Raw genomic sequence first — 19,456 nt, 5'->3', positions numbered from 1 at the left:
ATCTTGTTTGCTAGGTTCTGACAATATATAGGAAGCTGAAGGATATGGCGTCCACCTCCGACCGTTACAAGAAGGAGCTGGATGTCAGCAAGCAAACTTGTAGTAAACCGGTGGCTAAATAGCAAGTGGAGAGTGCGGAGGTTGTAGGGCTGAGGGATCAAGTGCAATAGCTGGGTGGTAAAGTGGCTCTGTTACAACCCGCTCTGGATTCTGCAAAGCTGGAGGTTCAGCAATGGGTCGATGAGTGCACGAGGCTGCGCTTCATTGCTGAACGAGCTGAGACTGCATATAACGACTTGGTGGACACGGTGGAGAGTGGCGATGTTTACTTGCTGCTGGATGATTATATTGATGCATTGGATAAGTATGATCGCCTTAAGATGTCTGTTGAAAGTGGGGGCAGCAAATTAATCCGCCGCATGAATCTTTGGTGTATATGTTAGTAGACATCTGATTTGCCATCTGACCAAGTTGTTGTGCCACCGGTTGCTCCAGCTGTTCCTTATGTTGTTTCTGGTTTGGATGTTTCTGAAGTTGTTGTTGATCAGGTTATCGGTTCTGGTGTTGTAGAGGGTGGTGATTTGGACCCTTTGAATGTGGATAATCTTTCTTGTGTGAATCGATTTTGAACATCTTGTGTTTATTCTTGGGTTGGGAGGTCTTTGAACAATATTTAAACAGCTCTTTGTTCTTGATACTAATACAATATTATTTTTTATGGGGATACTGAGGTTGTTTTCTCGGGATAACTTGGGGGCCTCGGTATCTAACCGACTTTGTAATTAAAAATATTTAAATTACTTACTTGATGAAGTCGGCTTGAAGAATGTATGTGATTGCTTTTGTTTTTTACTGGTTTGTTGTTTGACGACTTGTGCTGCGTAGTACTAGTCCTAATGGACTGCTTGCCTTTAGCTAGGTCGTATTTTGTCACAGGTCGTAGAGCGTTTGAGTACGACCTGATGCATTTGCGTAGTTGGCACCTAGGCTTCGTCTTGTCCCTAGGTGTACACCCTGATTCGTTCCTTTTGGGGGAACTTCTGATTGATATAATTAGCCTTTGAGTGGCCATTATATTTGAGTCTGTCTTAAACCTTTTGTGAGGTCGTAAGTTGACTTGGGGTCCTTTTGGGGGTCCCCTACATTGAATTTGTCTGATAATTGGCCTTTGAGTGGCAATTACAGTTGAACCATATCTAACCCTGGCGTTGGTGTTAAGTTGGTTTAGGGTCATTTTGGGAGACCTTGATTTGAATTGATTGAAATTAACCTGCGTGTGGCTGTTGTTGTTGAGTCGTTTTGAACTCGGCTTTGATATCCAACCTGACATTGTGATGTCTTAGGTCGGGCTACGTAGTGTGAAATGCAAGGTGCTCATGTAATGCAAAAATGATAGCTGCTCTCAAAATGTTGATGAGATTTCATTCACATTGACTTGTGTACTTGGAGAAAAAAACTTATTGATAAAAGCGCTTGAGGAGAGCTGTATTCCAAGGTTGGGGAAACCTATCACCGAGCTGGGTTTTGATCCAGTATGCGCTATTTCCAACGACTTTGTCAACAATGTAGGGGCCTTCCCATGTTGGGTCGAGCTTGGCTAGTGCTAAAGTCTTTTTGAAGACTAGGTCGCCAGCTTGAAAAGATCTTGGGACGACCTTCTTGTTGTAAGAACGTTGGATTGTCTGGTGGTACCGAGCTAGGGATATTGCGGCAGTTTCTCTACGTTCTTCTAGGAGATCAACTTATTTTGCCAAGATGTTGTCATTGACTCATAATTCAACAATGTCAGAACGTGTAATTGTGATTGTGAGTTCTGATGATATCACTGCTTCCGTTCCGAAGCAAAGTGTGAAAGGAGACTCATTTGTACTAGATCTAGCTATTGTTTTGTATGCCCATAGAATGTTTTCGAGTTGCTCTGGCCATTGGTTTTTCTTGCTCTCAAGCTTCTTTTGGAGGTTTTCTTTGATGGCCTTGTTGGTGGTCTCTGCTTGGCCATTGCTTTATGCATATCTAGGTGTAGAAAATGCTTGAGTGATGCGCTATTTTTATAGAAAATTCTTGACTTGTGTGCCAGCAAATTGTGTTTCGTTGTCCATGACTAGGGTGTGGGGTATACCAAATCTAGTGATGATATTAGTCCAGATGAAGTTGATTACGTTGACTTCCTTGACTTGGACTAGTGGGATTGCTCCAACCCACTAGGTGAAGTAATCTATGGCTGCTAGGACGTATTTGAGCCCTGATTTCTTTTGCGGGATGAATGGTCCCATGATGTCTAGCCCCTACATGTGGAATGACTATGGGCTGGCTATGTTGATCAATTCCCTTGCTGGACTTAGGTGATTGTGGCTAAAAGTTTGACATTGGAGGCATTTAAGAACGTACCTTTTTCCTCGATATGCATGCCTGGCCAATAATACCCTTGGGCGATTACTTTGTGTGCTAGTGATCTTGTTCCTGCATGGTTGCCACATTCACCTTTATGGATTTTGTCGAAAATAAGTTGTCCCTCCCTTGGAGTTATACACCTTAAGAGGGGTCCTCCTGCTAATTTGCGGAGCAGTCTTCCTTTGATTACTGTGTATATTGGGGATCAGAGTTGTATTGCATGAGCATGCTTTGTTTCTGATGGGATCTCACAATGTAAGATAAGCTTGAAGAATGGGCCCATCCAAGATGGATTGATCTCTTCTTTGGATGAGGGTTGGAAATCGCTGTTGATATTTTATTTCTGGTAAGCAGGTCATTCCAGAATGTCAATGTAGACTATGGTCAGACATGCCTCTTGTGTTTTGGAGGCTAGGAAAGGCAAGCTGTCTACATGTATGTTATCTTCTCGAGGAATATGGTCTAAGGAGAATATTTTGAACGAGCTGATTATGTCATACACGACTTGAGCATACTTTGCCAAGTTTGCTTTGTTGGTGACATATTCTTTGGTGATCTGCTTGACGATTAGCTGGGAATCGTTGTAAGCTTTAAGCTTTGAGACTTGTAGTTGCTGTGCCATTCGGAGGCCGGCCTGTGATCAATGCTTCGTATTCTGCTTCGTTGTTAGACGTTGTGAAATTGATTTTGATTGATTTTCAGAATGGGCTCCTCCGGTGAAGTTATACTAACCCAAATCCACTACCATCAAGTTATTGCATGCGCCATCTACGTGGAGGTGCCATGTGTCTGAGGTGGCTTGTTGATGTAGTGAAGTGATTGGTTCGGGTTCTTAGTTGATGTCTTCGACGGGAAAATCTTCTAAGAAATCAGTAACGACCTGGCCTTTGCGAGACATTTTGGGAACGAACTCGATGTGATATTCTCCGAGTTCTTCAGCCCATTTGGCCATGCGGGCTGTTTTGTTGTTAGAACTTAATACTTGTTTAATGGGTACGTCAGTGATGACTTTGATGCTGTGAGATTGGAAATAAGGTCGAAACTTTCGAGCTGAGTAAAGTAAAGAAAACATTGCTTTCTCTATTGGAGAGTAGTGCTTTTCTGCATCTGCCAACGTCTTACTGGTGAAGTAGACCTACTTTTCGACTCCATCATGGTCGCGAAAGAGAACTGAGCTGATTGCAAAGTTGGTAGTTGCAAGGTATAGCCCTAGTGTTTCTCCTTCTTCTGGTTTAGACCTGACGGGTGGAGTTAATAAATAGACTTTTGGGTCGGTGAAGGCTTTATGGCACTCGTCTGTCCAAGTGAATGTTGCTCCCTTTTTGAGTATTTGCAGGAATGGTCTGCATTTGTCAGATGCTCTTGAGATGAACCTGTTGAGGGATGAAACCATGCCAGATAACTTGTGGATTTGTTGCTTTGTTGTTGGTTCTGGAATTTCAAGGAGAGCTCGTATTTGTTCTGGGTATGCTTCAATATGTCTTTGTGAGACGAGGTAACCTAAGAATTCCCCTGAGGCTACTCCAAATACGCATTTGGCTGGGTTGAGCTTCATCTTGTTTTGGCGAAGTCGTTTAAAGGCCTCTTGTAGGTGAGAGATGCGATCACCTGTCTTTTTACTTTTGACCACCATGTCGTCTATGTAGACCTCCATAGTGTCTCCTAGCAAGTCTTTGAACATTTTGGTGACAAGTCTTTGGTAGGTCGCTCCTGCATTCTTCAAGCCGAAAGGTAGGACGTTATAGCATAACGTACCTTGCTCGGTTATGAAGGATGTCTTTTCCTGATTTTCTTCTGCAAGTGGTCTTTGGTTGTACACACTGTATGCGTCCATGAATGACAAAAGCTCATGGCCGCAAATTTGGTCTACCAGTATGTCGATTCTTGGTAGGGGGAAGCTGTCTTTTGGGCAGTGTTTGTTGTCGTTGGTGAAATCTATGCAGAGTCGTACCTGACCATTCTTCTTTGGAACGGCTACTATATTGGCAAGCCAGGTCGGATACTCGACTTCTCTGATGAATCCAATATTTTTGAGCTTTTATATCTTTTCGTTGATGGCTTTTTGAAACTTGAGTGCTAGCTTCCTAGGTCGTTGTTTGATAGGCTTGATGGTTGGAACTACATTTAACTTGTGGCAAGCGACCTGAGGGTCGAATCCTAGCATATCGATATACGACCAAACAAAAATATCTTTATTAAGAGATAGAAATTTGACAAGCTGCTCCTTGAGCTTGAAGTCTAAGTCAGCCCCTACATAAACAAATTTTGGGTTATCAGTTGTGCCCAAATTGACTTTTTCTCCTGGTTCTATCTGAGCTTGTTTTCCTGTGAGCTATTCTGATGTCGTTGCTGGAGGGTTGGATGTTTGAGGATCCTTCCTTTTTGGGACGTCCTTGGCTTTGACGACCTGAGGCTTCGGTGAGGTCGTAGTGCTGACCTGATTGCATCGTTGAGCTTCTAGTTGGTTACTTCTGAGCTTCATGCCTTTGGGGCCGGGATATCGTAGGACCTGGTGTAGGGTTGATGGAATTGCTTGGATTTTGTGAATCCAACGGCGCCTTAGAATGGCAGTATAACGACCTGACATCGATCACACTGAAGCGGGTTGAAGTTTTGACCATGTCCTCTTTTTCACCAATATAGACTGGTAAGATTACATCTCCAATGACATCTGTACAATCTCCGTTGAACCCATAGAGCGGTGCATTGGATTCTATCATCACCGAGTTCGGCAGGTGCATATTCTTGTATGTTTGATAGAACAATATATCGCATGAGCTCCCTGGATCGATGAGGACTCTTTTGACTATCCAACCGTTGATTTTGACATGCACTACCAAGGCATCATTGTAAGGTAGGCACACCTTGTCTAGATCCTCTCCTGTGAATGAAATTGTTGTTGTCCTCTTAAGGTCGGTAGGGTTGATCATCTCGGCTGTGTGTGAGAGGTGATAGATTTCTTGGATTGCTCCTACTCGTCTGCGTTTCTCCAGACCTGAGGTTTCATCGTTTGAGGTGTCTGTAATCATGTTGATTACTTTGTCCTCATCTTGGTTGGAGGAGTGCTGTTTCCTGTTGTGCCTTGACCGACCTGGAGACTTAGATCGTCGAGTTAATCTGCTCCGCTTCGCTTTTTCTATTGTTGGCGTGTCGTTCATTGCCGCTCCCCGCGCTACGTGGTGTTTGGCATCCAGCTTGTGCCTCAGATCGCTTTCTGGCAAGAACTCTTTTAATTTGCCTTCATCCACTAGGTCTTGGAGGTAGTGCTTGAGGCTCCAGCAATCATTGATGTCGTGGTGGTGGAGTTTGTGGAAATGGCAGTATGGACGCTCTGGTATAGCTATCACCTTGTTGATGTTTGGTTTGAAGTATGGTGTTGTATATATTTTCTTCAGGATTTGACTTGGCGTCCTAGAGAAGTTAGAGAATTCCCTTTTTGTGTATGAGGATTTGCTGGCGTTGGATCTCTTGTTGTTTGTTGTTGTTGTTGTTGTTGTTGTTGTTGTTGCTTGAATATTATTTGCTTTCTTTGGGGTCTGGCTCGTTGCTAACTGCGAGGACCTCTTTACCTTTGCGTTTGGCCATCCATTCTTCGTACTTGATGTATTTGTCGACCTTGTGATACAGGTCGGCTGAGGTGTCTGGTTTGTTGCGCACGAGGGACCCTGCTAGGTCGGAGTCGTCCAAGAGGGCATTTGTGAACGCAAAAATTGCAAAACCGTCGCTGAGTCCTGACTTCAGCGCGCGAGAGGAGGTCCTTCTTAAAACGTTCTAGGAAGGCTCGGATCGTTTCTCCATGAGCTTGCTTGAGTTTAAACAAGGAGTCCAGGTTGGCGCTTCTTTTCATTTGTGGATCGCTCTCGCGACGCGTCGCCGCCAAAAGGCCGCCGTAGTTGTTGATCGAATATGGAGGGAGTGTGTAAAACTAGTCTATTGCTCCGTCTTTTAAACTGGTTGAAAAAAGTTTGCATTTCAGGTAATCGTAATCAGGATGGCTGTAGAGTGCTAGGATTTGGCTAAAACGAGCTCACGCGTGTTCCCCCGGCAAAGAAAACCGCCGCATAACCAGAACTTTGGTTGGATGAACTCGAAGGAGGTTGTTTGCCTCGGATATCTTGGATGAATGGTGATACTTTGTACATCTCTAGCATCTTCTAAGTGATTTGGATCGCGTTGGCTCTTTCGCTTGACTTATCTAGTTTTTGCGACGAAGTCTTCTAAACGCTGATTGGTGGTGTTGGTTAAGGCTGCAACATTGTTTTGCTCCCCGGCTTCTGTGGTGTCATTGTTGGCGTTGGAGTTGGCATGTTCTCGCATTGTCTAGTTTTCTTGTTGCAAAGTGATGAAGGCTTCTTGGAGTGTCTTTATTTGGTCTGCTAATGCTTGTAGGTTGAGTTCCATTGTGGTTTTTCTGACCAGCTTCGTGGGCTTGAAAAAAGAGTGGTTGTTCTTTTCTTAAGAAAACGAACCGGCAGACAGCACCAATATAGATGTTGGTTATTTTGGGACTACAACCTGATGATTTGTTGGATAGAAAATGGATGCACTCTTCTTGGGATAAGAGGTGCCTACGTATCAAGTTTTTCGGGCTAAACTTGAATCAAGCCTTACGTAGTTCATCTCTCTCTATTTATAGATGTGTGCTTAAACCGTTATGGATTGCAGATCTACCTTGTGTACTATCTTGGTGATTCACTATTAATGTGCTGTTACAAAGTTAATATTTCTTTGATTGTGGCGTTGATTGAGCTCAAAGATTGTACTAGTTGATATTTTTTCATGAATGGCTATAACTGCTACTTGTGATGACCTAGATGCTGGGTTGTTGGTACGATTTGATGTTGAGAGATGAACTAAAGTAAAACGTCCTACCTTGTGGACACGTGCTCTGTAGTGTAGAACGAAAAGTACTTATATATAATAATCTGATTATTAGATTTCATGAACAAAGTGATTTTTAGGTATGGCAAACTCGCCAAGACGCCAACGTTTAGATCATTCTCGCAAAAATGACGACTTAATTCACAAATCACAATTCCAACGAAGTTGGACACTTCAATATTCCAAAGATGAATTTTTTTAATTAAACTAATATAATATTTGTATTACTAATTAACTAATTGAAAGGAATTTCCATGATCACTAGCTAGGAATAGATCGATTAATGTGAAGATCTATAGAAGACGTGTTGAACATGCCAAATTGTAATTAACAAGAAGATTTGCACACATGGAAGCATGTGTGTAAGTAAGAAATTTAATTAAAGTCACGTGTGGGAAGTGTTAAGTTAGCTAATAGAAATAAGAAACTGAGAGTGGGAGTGAGAAAGTGTAGCAAGTTTTATCAAAAAAGAAAGAAAGTGTAGCAAGGTGGTGGCACAAAATCAAGAGGATGCAGGGAATGTGCAGAACATGCAGTACATTACTTGTTGGGATTGAATGTCCCACCGTGTCACATGCCTCCTCTTAAACCTACACTCACTACCCATGTCCCATGTGCACCCATGTGATGCATTCTGCCCACCTCCCCACCCTTACGTTAACTTCCTCTCATGAACTGCAAGCTCCTCTCATGCCTAGGGCTGTCAAACGGGTTCGATAATCCGATAACCGATTTGGTTAAACCGATAAAAAATAATTTGGGTTTTAGAAATTTAATTTGTCCTTTATCAAACCGAAACCGAACTGAATCAATAAAATATTAGTTTGGTTTTGAATTTGCTCTCTAAATAACCGATATGAACCTAAAACAATAATATGTCATTTTAATAATTTTGTATAAATTTTATCAATTGTGTGTCTAAAATTAATTGATTTGATTTAGAATTTAATTGATTTTATAGTTTTCGATTCGGATCGATTCGATTTAAATTTGTAATATATCTTATCAGTTTGGTTCGATTTTAAATGAAATATAATGTTATCAGTTTGGTTCAGTTTCGAATGAAATATAATATTATCAGTTCAGTTCGCCTTCTAATTTTTTGAATCCACCCAATAAGTGATCCGCTAAGTCAGCGAGTCAATTTCAAATCGGATTCACAAACAATTTGTATGTAAAATATTTAGTATTTCACGATTTTATTTATCATATATATATATATATATATATATATATATACATTAATTCTCTAAAACCATCCATAATTTAATTATATATTAATGAAAATTAAATAATAGAACATATTTTTATCGAATAAATCAATATTACAGCTAATTCTTATTTTTTTAGTCATTTATTTTAGATAATTGGGATGATAGATAAGATTTTAGATCAGTTTTGGATCGGATTCATAAACAATGTGTATGCAAAATATTTAGTATTTTACAATTTTATTTATAAAATAAATATATTTAAAAATAAAAATATATATTATTCTAAAAAATCATCTATAATTTAATTACATATCAATATATTAATAAAAATTGAATAACAAAACATATATTTATCGAATGAATTAATATGACGGCTAATCTTTTTCTTTTTAATTTTATTTTAAGTTGTTGGGATAATGAAACTTATCTTAAAATATGTTATACCGGTCACGGATTGATGACCCGATCTATTAGACCCGAGAACTAATCAGGTATATTAATATGCTACTCGGGTTAATATATGTGATCCTAACCCAACCCATTTGATAAGTTTGACAGGTCAATCTTTAAATGACTTGAAAACTTTTTTTTTTCAATCCAAACCCGCTAATTTCGTGCAGGATTCTTATGGGGTTAGAGATATGTACAAAACTGCCACCACTATATTGATAGGCCTACTCATGCCTCTTACTCTAGTGTGCAATACTGCAATGTGTGTGTGCGCATGAGAGAGAATGTGTGTGATATGTTTCATCCAACGAAGACTTCGCTGGCCATACCGCCTTCACATGCTCCCTTTTACGGAGGCCACGCCACCCAACACCTAGGACACTGCAACACACTTACATCACCCTTTTCTTCCACTGGTATCACCATTTTGGCCTGCAGAATGTTCAATTATATCATAACTACCATCAGAGTAATTGTTTCCTAAAATTATCAATTATGTTCACAGACGCGATTTCAAATACGTTCTAAGTTTACTTTTGTTATTTGATATAACCTGAATGATGAATTTCGATTCTCATTATTGCCCATCTTCAAGCAAGTGCATATTTTATTTACAATCAATAAACTTTGCATCATTGAATATTACAAATGAAGCCGATGTTTACCAAAAAAGTTATCTAAATGCAATGTATGTACTGACGATGAACTGATGAAGTACTTATGAAGGGAAATTACGTCCAAATGTAAAATTCAGAAGATATTAGTTAGCCAAACATATATAAAAATTAAAATATACTGTAAAATACAAAAAGGGTAATTTAGGGACAAAAGAAGCATGTGAAATTCTAACTAGACATGTGCTTCTCCAGAAGAGCAGGCTTTTGCCAGTACACCCTCACTCCATAATATCTCAAAACACTCGCAAGTTGTGCCCCTTTAGCCAAACTTCCCGTCCTTTAGGCTTTATGCATTCAAATTATGGAGAGTACTCCGTTTAAAGAAGAAAAAGAAAATCTCAAGTATATAGTGCCCATATCAATTTCATGGTCCACACTTTGGTGCTGGTATGCATGCATCTTGTTCACCAATCAAGACCGTTTAATTAGTGGACCACATATTTTCATCACATCATCATTCTTGCCTTAATCCCGTACTTATATAGTTTGCGTTCATTAATATATTTAGATCTTATTAATTGATTACGGTAGACTCATTAGTAGAGACCTTGAGGAGACTTGAACCGAGATATTCTGATCATTCAAAATCATGAACTTGAATATGACTGGTTTATGCTAAAAATGCTAACCTCGCACGATATTAGATTTGCATTTTCCTTTATTTAGTTTAATAGTTGTGGGCGTAACTAAATTGGTATGAGCCATTATTGTACAGAGTGTGCGAAAACATGATTTGCAAAATAACATGACAAACAAACCTAATAGTGTGCGGCAGTCACAATTACATGCTCTATCAACTGCTGTCTGCTGTTGGCCACAATTATAACATGATAATACTTGTACCAAAAAATTCCTTTGCAATAATACTGTTCTTATTCTTTAATCATATACTACAAAACTTCCTAACTTTTTCAAAAAATTTCAAATTTTACCACTGAACAAAGGTCCCATATCTGTGATGAATCAAATCTTTCACATGCATCTTAGATTAGTGGACCCCAATCCCACATTAAGGTTTCAATTTTTCCTCTCAGATAAAAAAAATGATAAGAAATTACACACGAACCAATTTGGAAGCAAGGGAATACTTCTAAAATCAATGGCATTACCGTAGTTATACCTAAAAACCAGTGGCATATTACTACGACTCTGCTACTTAAACCCACACCATTCTCTCGCGACAGTATTCACGCCATGAGTTCAAAACAGAGAAATAAGCTCATTCCTAGTCTGAAGAGAAAATGTTCAAGAACAACAAAGCTTCATTCTCGTCTTTGCAATCGTCGGAACACGTACAAAAACTTTGTTAATGTTGGAAGAAGGGAAGAAAAACAAGTGGGTGTTTCAGAAAAGTTGGAAGCATTGAAGAATTTGATACCTACGAAGAATGAAGAGACGAGGAAAGCTGACCAGTTGTTTGAAGAGACAGCAGATTATATTGTGTTTCTTAGAACTCAAGTTGAAGTTTTGCAGAGATTGATTGATATTTATGGTTCTAATGAGCAGAAAAAGGTTGTATAGTTAGTTTTGTAGTGTAGTTTCTTTAATGGGGAAAAAAAATGTTTGTTATCTTTTTCTTATGTTTTTGGTTTATATGTTCCATGACTATGGTTCTTCTTGCTATTTTACTTTGTTACTTTTTGTTGAAGATTTTACTCTTTTGTTGTTGAGATGAGTAAAATGATTTTCAATTTTTTCTCTTGAACTAAGCAAGCATTATGTAGATTTTTTTGTTTTTTCGTTTTTTTTTTTGAGGGAGAAGGATGTTTCATGTTTGAGATGCGAGTTCTGTTTGATATTTGCAATTATGCTTTCCAGTAGTTTTTTTTTGAAATTTTGATTTTTTTATATAGACAACAAGAGTCCATTTTTTCGTTAGAAAATTTGATCCAGCATAGTTGCGTAGTGTCGTTGTGCTCTATTTGATGGTGGTCAATTGGTCATGGACTCATGGTTACCAACCAAAAAAAAAATCATGGACTCAGTGGCTTCTTTTATGAACCAAATTTACATTACCTTTCATGGGAATCAAAATTCAGCACAATGCTTACACAAATCCCAATGCTAATTTTATTGGATCAATGGGTTTTTACTCTTGGGCCTTGTCAATTTGGCCTGGTTGTGTACATGTGTATGCCATTAATTTTAAATAAATTGCACCGTATAATTCCAATTTTTTTTTTTTTTTTTATTAGTAAGTTTGTTTTAAATGAGATTAATAACTTTTTAATGTTGGCGGAATTCGAGTCCCAAACTTCTAGTATCATTACCTATAAATTTTAGGGATTTTACTAGTCGGCACCTGTTTGCAACTCTAAAATTGCTCGGCAGAAAGTCCAAATAAGGCAACTGTAGCTTTGCTAGTTTGCTAGGAAACAAAGCGCGTCTTTTGTCTAGATCTTCCGTTCAACTCACAATCTCACAATCGTATGTCGGTATGTCGGCTGTTAGTATCCAGTTTAATTAACCACTAACTTGCATGTGAACCAAATGTATAGATAGAGAGAGGGGGTAATGATCATGTAATAGCCTTTATTTTTTTTATGAGATCATGTAATAGTTTGATGATGAGGTAGTAAGTATACTGATTGACAGGAATTGAATGGTCCAAGTTGATGGCTATTGCTTTAGGGGGACAGCTGATAAACATTTTTGCATTAAGAATGTTACAAGAATCTGGCGTGCTTGTTTTCCATGTTTTTTGTTCCATAGTGAAAATATGATAATTGTACGAACTGTCTGATAAAGAGGACAAAAGAAGTACATTCAAATTCTTATCCACAACTCGCGAGTTAATCCATAGTTCCATACACATGCATTTCTGGCATTTAGAATTGGTTGGGAAGAGTGACATCGTATGTTGAATTCCAATTTAGAATTCTAAACTCTATAAGAGCATCATAAACTCTATAAGAGCATCCTCAACGCATTTGTATTTTTGGTTGGAAAATCTCAGCAGTTTTGGTACTTTGAAATTTCTAAAAGGAAGGGAAGAACCCAATATATTTTGGGCTAAATTTGCTTTTTAATTTTGGATGGAAATAGTTGTCCGGTGCCAAATTATAAAATCCCAACAGTCTAAAAGCCCAACGATACAAAATCGAGCAATTTGGAATTTTTTATTAAAAAAAAAAAAAATCTGAATAGCAAAAGTAGTTCCTTCCCACTTTTGGACGGGTCAAGTTGTCCTATGCGAGACATTTCTATTTTGGTTTAAGATTTGATTTTTTTATTAAAAAAAACAAAAAAATGATAGACAAGTAGTCCCGTCCCACTCTTGGACGGGTCAAGTTGTCCTGTGCAAGACATTTCTATATTCTTCGCTATTTTGGTTTCAGAATTGACAATTGTTAAAATCAAAACGATGTTTTCACAACACAATGGTAATGAAAATTGCTAAATAAATTGTAACTATCACATTGGAAACGCATTATAATAATGCGTTGATGATGCTCTAAAATACCAACGATCCCAATGGGCAATAGTGTTGGTTATATACATCAATTTTCAGGTTTATGGACCTTAATCCAAAACAAATGATTTGAAAATCTAAATTTGTAATAGCAAATTAATGCATTCACCTAGAGCACTTTCAACTTTCCTGGAAGTCTGGAAGCAATTGAATTGAAATCTGGTTCAAACGTCCAGTGAATACGTAACGCCAATGCAAACTTTGGTGCCATCGTACCCGGCAAAGGCTTTAAAATAAAATATGACTTTCCAAAAGACTTTGGGCTGCATGGATATATTTTATAAAAACACGTAATAAACTCAAAATGGCTAGGGTGTTTATAAGGTTTAGATGAGATTAATTTTTTGTAGATATGATTTCTTAAATATTGTCATAAATAATCAAAAAAATAAAAATTTTCTAGACTTGCCAAATATGATATCAAATGGTGAAAATAAACTGTCCACAATTATTCAAATTTTGTAATTTGTTGATTTGACAAGTTTAATTTTTTAATTATTTGTGACAATGTTTAGAATAATTATGAGAACATGTTTACAAAAAATTAGTGTAATCTGAAACTTATAAACTCCCTAACAATTTTCTGTTTTAGTTGAAATATTTGCTACAAAGTTACGAAAATTTGCACATCGGTCAAGCAAGCGCAGCCAAGATAATACAACGAAGATCTTTATTTATATGCTATGTACAACAATCAATCCATATCAGCTTATCTAACATGAACCAGAACAAATTAATACTACATACTAGGGACCCAAGGAAACGGTAGGAGTTTGTGGAACCAATGTTTTGAGTTTTGAGGATGGATCCAGCCTGAGAGAAAAAAGTAGTCACTGAAAGCCACATTCGTCCCAGTTTTTCCTGCCAATGCTGACCAACTGTAAGTTTCATCCTTGTAGTTTTTTAACTTTAATTTTCTCTTGATTCATTTACTTTTAACTGTGTGAACTATGAAGATTGTGGAAATTTAGTATTATATTTCTTCATTATGTTCCATTTTTACTCGAGTACATAATTACTAGTGGGAAATAAAATTACACATGAAGCAATTCCAATTATTGTGGATCTAAACCTTGTCCGCATCTTTGTGCTAGGTTGTGATTTTTTTGTGTTTGAGCATTTATTTTAACGCTTGTGTTCTCTTTTTGGTTGTAATATAAGTTAAACCACCACAATTCACTTCTGGTTTTAGGTTTGCATTCATCTACTAAGAAACAAAAACTGAAGAAAAGCACTATTTGTATTCCATTTGTTGTTGTTGCCTGTTGGTGCTTGTGCTTTCTGAAGTCCGAACAATTACTGGTGTTTATATGTAGGAATGGTGAAATACATTTACGAAGAGTTTAGGAACCAAGATGTCCAGTGCGGACTTAAACGTAAGTAGCAGCGTGCATAATGAGTATGAGTGAATACCACAATGGCTTGAAAAATCAACAGTATTTAACATCGTCAATTCGTTATCATTTCTGTATTCCATTAAGGAACTTGTTGAAATTGTTAGAGGAGCTTCCGCCATTGCTAAGACTCTTTTTCACAATCTCCTTTAGTTCTAGGATCCTTTATTTTATTTCTTCATTACGAATCAGTTCATTCACTTTTTCCTTGATTTCTTCCCTTGCAACGATTCCATTTTTGGTTTTGTTAAACTCCAAACCAACCTTCCAAACATCACAAATTTGGCTTTGATTTTGGAACTGGTCAGCATAGAAAGGGAACCCCATTTCTTATGCTTTTTCCATGGTTGAGTTCCATCCACAATGGCTTAAGAAACATGCGATAGATGGGTGACTTAGAGCCTTCTGCTGAGGTTCCCACCCTACCGTCTTTCCTTGAGTGGCTACTCTAGCTTTAAAGCCTTCTGGATACACATCAGATGATTCTTTGGTCAATCTGGACGCACAACCCAAAGGAATGGTTGTTTGGAAAGTTCAAGGCTGAACGCTAATTCCTGGAACTGGACCTGGTCAAAGATTGTTAAGCTTCCAAAGGCAACATAAACAACTGATCTGGCAGGCTGTTCTGTTGATTGAGGCAAGTTGAGTCTTCTGGCCAGAAGTGTCCAAGTGACTGTCCAAACCTACTGCCTGCGAGCAATGGGTCAATGGGTAGGATATCTGGGAGTAACTCAAATGCTGCAAGCTCAAGTTCAAAAGTTGAGTTGCAAACATGCCAGTTGGCTGCTTTGACCATTTCGTTGCTTTTAACAATGCCATTGAATGTGATTTTCTGCGTCTTCAATTCACCAAGGCAGAGCCAATGAAAATGGGCCGTGTATTGCTGGTGATAGCTGGATCTTCTCTAGTGCCTGAATGAAAAAAAATAAAAAAACAGTTGCCCAACGGAATCAAGGATTTAGAGCAACCTTAATCAATTAGGATTAAGAATGTTTAAACTTCATTATTAGAGTCTTACAATATTCAACTGGAGTAACTGTACATGCTGTGCAACTCCAAGGATTGAACTGAATACTTGAGTGTCATTGTTCGCAGTTCTGAATAGTTTGATATATTGGCCATGCATATAAATTATTAATTAATTTTCGTTTTGTGGATGCAACCATTCAAACAAGTTGATTTCTGCCTGCATTTTACTTCAGATGATGCGTGCTTGATTGTCTAACCATCAATGTAAATGATTCCAGTGTCTATTAGCTTAAATACCAAGGCTAAGACTCCAGCACCTGAAGTCCATAAAGCTATCTTGTTGATTCCCATCCTCTCACCAACCTCTAGCACCCATCCCATGTCACTGATAATGCATGTGATCTTGTCTTCATTTTCTGAACCATTGATCTTTTTTATAACATCCCTGACCTCATTGGGCAAGACACACATCAGTCCTCCATTAATCTTTCCTAAATCATTCCGGTCTTTATCAGCTGATAACCCATCTTGAACTGAAACCATATGGATCTGACTTTCCATGTCACCTTTCTTTAATGCGCCTGCAATGCGCTTGTGGTTAAACTCCGTGTTCACAAATGTGTTCTGGAAGTCACACTTGACTAAACAGTGCGAGAGTTCCATGTGAGGTATGATATAGCCTTGCAGCGGGTAGGGGACAACTATAGTGTGTGGGTTTCCCATAGTAATGGTGCCTCACTATCACTTGGAAGATCTAGCTTATGTTGTGTGTTCACACTAACAATTCAAAAGGATATTTATGTTAGATTTGGGTTCTAAGGCTGAGGATCCAATGTCTGCTATTTTTTCTAAAAGTACCAAGTCAAAGTGTTTCATTGTTTGTCTTAGTTTGTTTGATGATACTCCTTTGTCTTCTACTCTTTAGTTCTCTCTGTTTTACTATATCCTAATATGCTCTGTTCTTATGTCTTTGCCTTTTTAACAACTACAACAATAACATTGTGACATTCAGTAAAAGACATTGTGCAAGTATGCAACTCATGTGGTGTGTGCTTGCATTCCTCGGCTCAGAATGGGATAGCTTCTAAATGTCCCAGCCAAAGCACATTTGTCTGTGGCTGCTGCCCTGCATTTATTTTTTCCCTGTAGACAACGCGAATTGTAGCTTGAATTTGAACACTTAGTGGGGACAAATACCTGGTTGCTAGAACTGGACTGTCAGCCTATGATCCGGAGAACAACCTTATGGGGTCCCATGGAGACTGAACAAGTGCCTCTCACAAAGTGTGCAATCCAACCAGACACCAATGTTCTTAGGATTTGTTGAGTTTTGAGGATGCATCTACCATGATGTGCCTCTTGCACGTGATGCTGAGAGCCTGAGAGGAAGAAAAACTCACTGAATGAGAAGCTTCAATGGTAAAATTATCAGAGATTGTAAGGTTTTATATGCACTCAAATTCGCCCCAACTTTTCCCGCCAGTAGGGGTTTTCTATATTTATCTCCTCATTCTCCTTCTTCTTTTGTGGGACGATGTTGACCTGGAAGACCAACTGAAGGTTTATACCTTTGATCATTGCCGTTTTTTTTTAGTTTCTTCGAGTTTCTGTTGATTTATTTCCTGATATTTTACTTTGTGAACTATGAAAAATGGTGGAAATTTCAGTCTTATATATATTCCTTCTTTACGTTCCAATTGTACTCAAGTACATTATAAACTAATAGTAATTAAATTACAGATGAAGAATGTTGATCATCAATGTGAATCACGTCTCTATTTTAATGTCGTGTACCACATCTTTGTGCTAGTTTGTTTCTTTTGTGTGTTTTTGCATTTGTTTTGACCCTTGTGATGTGTTTTTTTAGGTTGTAATCTAAATTGAAACACCACACTTAGCTTTAGGGTGTAGTACTGCATGCACCTATTATATAAAATAAAAACAAAATTAATCAACAAAATTTTGTCTGAATTCTATTTGTTGTTATTGTCGCCTGTTGGTGTTTGATTTATATATGGAATAATCTTGTAGGGGTGTGATTGTGCTTTCCGAACAGTTACTGGTGTAGTGGTGTTTATGCCTAGAAGTGGTGCAATCTTTTATATTTTGGGACCAAGATGTCCTAATGATTACTTTTTCACAAGTTGCGGTATGTTTACGTATAGACAAACCAACCATCATTTCTGTATTCCATTAACAAACTTGGTGAAATTATTTGCGGAGCTTCCCCCATGACTGAGACTCTTCGCGACTGTCTCCTTTAGCTTTGAAATCTTTGATCTGATTCCTTCATTACCTAGAAGTGCGTTCACTTTTTCTTTGATTTCATCCCTTGCAATGATACCATTTTCGTTTTTCTTCAACTCCAAACCAACCTTCCAAACATCACAGATTTGGCGTTGGTTTTGGAACTGGTCAGCAAAGTAAGGCCAGCATAGAAAGGGAACCCCATTGTGTGCACTTTCCATGGTTGAGTTCCATCCACAATGGCTTAGAAAACATGCAATGGATGGGTGACTAAGAACCTTCTGCTGTGGTGCCCACCCTACCATCTGTCCTTGAGTGGCTACTCTGGCTTTGAAGCCTTCTGGATATGGTTCAGATGATCCTTTCGTCATATCTGGGCGCACAACCCAAAGGAATTGTTGTTTGGAAAGTTCAAGTCCGTATGCTAATTCCTGGAATTGGACCTGGTCAAAGATTGTTAAGCTTCCAAAGGCGACATAAACAACTGATCTGTCAGGCTGTTGATTGAGCCAGTCGAGGCAAGTCGAGTCTTCAGGCCAGAAGTGTCCAAGCGATTGCCCCATCCCACTGTTCGCAAGCAATGGGCCTATGGGTAGAACATCAGGGATTAAGGCAAATGCTGCAGGCTCAAGTTCGAAAGTTGAGTTGCAAACATGCCAGTTAGCTACTTTGATGGCCTCGTTGTTTTGAACTATGGCATCAAAGGCTATTTTTTGCGTCTCCGAGTCACCAATGCAGAGCCAAAATAGTTGGGCTGTGTTCATGACTGGCATTGCTGGTGATAGTTGTATCTTCTCGTGTTTTATTAGAGTTCCTGTGAAAGAAATTTAGTTGGTCAATCGCAACAAGGATTTAAAGCACCCTTACCGAATAGGATTAAGAATGATTAAACTTTGGTATTAGAGTTTAAGAATACTCAAATGGAACAGCGGTACATGTTGTGCAACTCCAAGGGGTGAAGTGACTACTTGAGTGTCATTTTTTAAAAAAAATTTCATGTACTGGGCATGCTTATAAGTTCCTCACTAACTTTCTTGGTGTGGCTGTCTGTAGCTCTGTAGTAAACTGGAAATGGAAATGATAAATGTTAGATTGTCTTACCATCAGTGTTAATGATTCCTGTGTCAATTAGATTTGGAATGTTCAACATCTGGGCTACGAGTCCAGCACCTGTTGTCCATAAAGCTACCTTGTGGATTCCCATCCTCTCACCAACCTCTAGCACCAATCCCATGTCACTGATAATGCAGGTGACCTTATCATCATTTTGTGAACCATTGATCTTTTCAATAACATCCTTTACTTCACTGGGCAAGAAACGAACCACTGCTTCAGTTAGCTTCCCTATATCGTTCCGTTCTTCATCAGCTGATAACCCATCTTGAATTGAAACCATATTTATCCGACCTTCCTTGTTATCAGTCTCTAGTGTGGCCGCAATGCGCCTGTGGTTAAACTCTGTGTTCACAAATGTGATCTGGAAACCACACTTGACTAATTGGTGCGAGAGTTCCATGTGAGGTATGACATGGCCTTGTACTGGGTATGGCACAACTATAGCATGTGGGTTTCCCATCGTAAGTGTGTCTGCACGGCTTCACTATCACTATGCAGATCTAGTTTTTATTGTGGATTGACACTCACAACTCAGGAGGATATTTATGTTAGCTTTGTGTGTTAAGGCTGAGGATCCAATGCCTGCTAGTTGTTACCAAGTCAAAGTGTCTCCCCTTTGTCTTAATTTGTTTGATGACATTCATT

The 19,456-nt window shown here is 38.6% G+C and overlaps 3 protein-coding genes across 4 annotated transcripts; 1 reads left to right on the top strand and 2 right to left on the bottom strand.

The window, feature by feature from the left end:
• The first annotated feature begins 10,790 nt into the window (after positions 1–10,790).
• LOC147522098 (uncharacterized) lies at positions 10,791–11,236 on the top strand. The gene has a single exon (XM_086559742.1). It carries the CDS (start codon positions 10,808–10,810, stop codon positions 11,132–11,134), a length of 327 nt encoding a protein of 108 aa, XP_086415868.1. The 5' UTR covers positions 10,791–10,807; the 3' UTR covers positions 11,135–11,236.
• Positions 11,237–14,307: 3,071 nt separating this feature from the next.
• Positions 14,308–16,446, bottom strand: LOC147522097 (UDP-glycosyltransferase 83A1-like). Of its 2 annotated transcripts, none has more exons than XR_015212180.1 (2): positions 15,498–16,446; positions 14,308–15,390 (listed from the first exon to the last, which is right to left on the bottom strand). XR_015212180.1 is itself a non-coding variant. In XM_086590962.1 (2 exons), exons 1-2 carry the CDS (start codon positions 16,169–16,171, stop codon positions 15,320–15,322), a joined length of 537 nt encoding a protein of 178 aa, XP_086447088.1. In that variant the 5' UTR covers positions 16,172–16,445; the 3' UTR covers positions 15,111–15,319. The 2 variants fall into 2 exon arrangements, 1 of the variants encoding a protein (XP_086447088.1); XM_086590962.1 differs by having other exon boundaries at positions 15,111–15,390; positions 15,706–16,445.
• Positions 16,447–17,535: 1,089 nt separating this feature from the next.
• On the bottom strand, positions 17,536–19,340 carry LOC147522096 (UDP-glycosyltransferase 83A1-like). The gene is made up of 2 exons (XM_086590960.1): positions 18,797–19,340; positions 17,536–18,509 (listed from the first exon to the last, which is right to left on the bottom strand). The coding sequence occupies exons 1-2, from the start codon at positions 19,269–19,271 to the stop codon at positions 17,626–17,628; spliced, it is 1,359 nt and encodes a 452-aa protein (XP_086447086.1). The 5' UTR covers positions 19,272–19,340; the 3' UTR covers positions 17,536–17,625.
• Positions 19,341–19,456: the final 116 nt, after the last annotated feature.

The sequence above is a fragment of the Coptis chinensis genome, chromosome 1 (genome assembly GCF_015680905.1).
Source record: "Coptis chinensis isolate HL-2020 chromosome 1, ASM1568090v1, whole genome shotgun sequence".
NCBI lineage: Eukaryota > Viridiplantae > Streptophyta > Magnoliopsida > Ranunculales > Ranunculaceae > Coptis > Coptis chinensis.
Note: the sequence above shows the minus strand (reverse complement) of the source record. Positions and strands in the feature narration are given on the sequence as shown.

Excerpts from the sequence above, each read along its gene's own strand:
- LOC147522098 (XM_086559742.1), top strand. The coding sequence starts at position 10,808 with ATGAGTTCAAAACAGAGAAATAAGCTCATTCCTAGTCTGAAGAGAAAA.
- LOC147522097 (XM_086590962.1), bottom strand. The coding sequence starts at position 16,171 with ATGGGAAACCCACACACTATAGTTGTCCCCTACCCGCTGCAAGGCTAT. Across the intron at positions 15,391-15,705 it reads TGGAATCATTTACATTGATG|GCACTAGAGAAGATCCAGCT; the intron begins GTTAGACAATCA and ends TTTTTCATTCAG.
- LOC147522096 (XM_086590960.1), bottom strand. The coding sequence starts at position 19,271 with ATGGGAAACCCACATGCTATAGTTGTGCCATACCCAGTACAAGGCCAT. Across the intron at positions 18,510-18,796 it reads AGGAATCATTAACACTGATG|GAACTCTAATAAAACACGAG; the intron begins GTAAGACAATCT and ends TTTCTTTCACAG.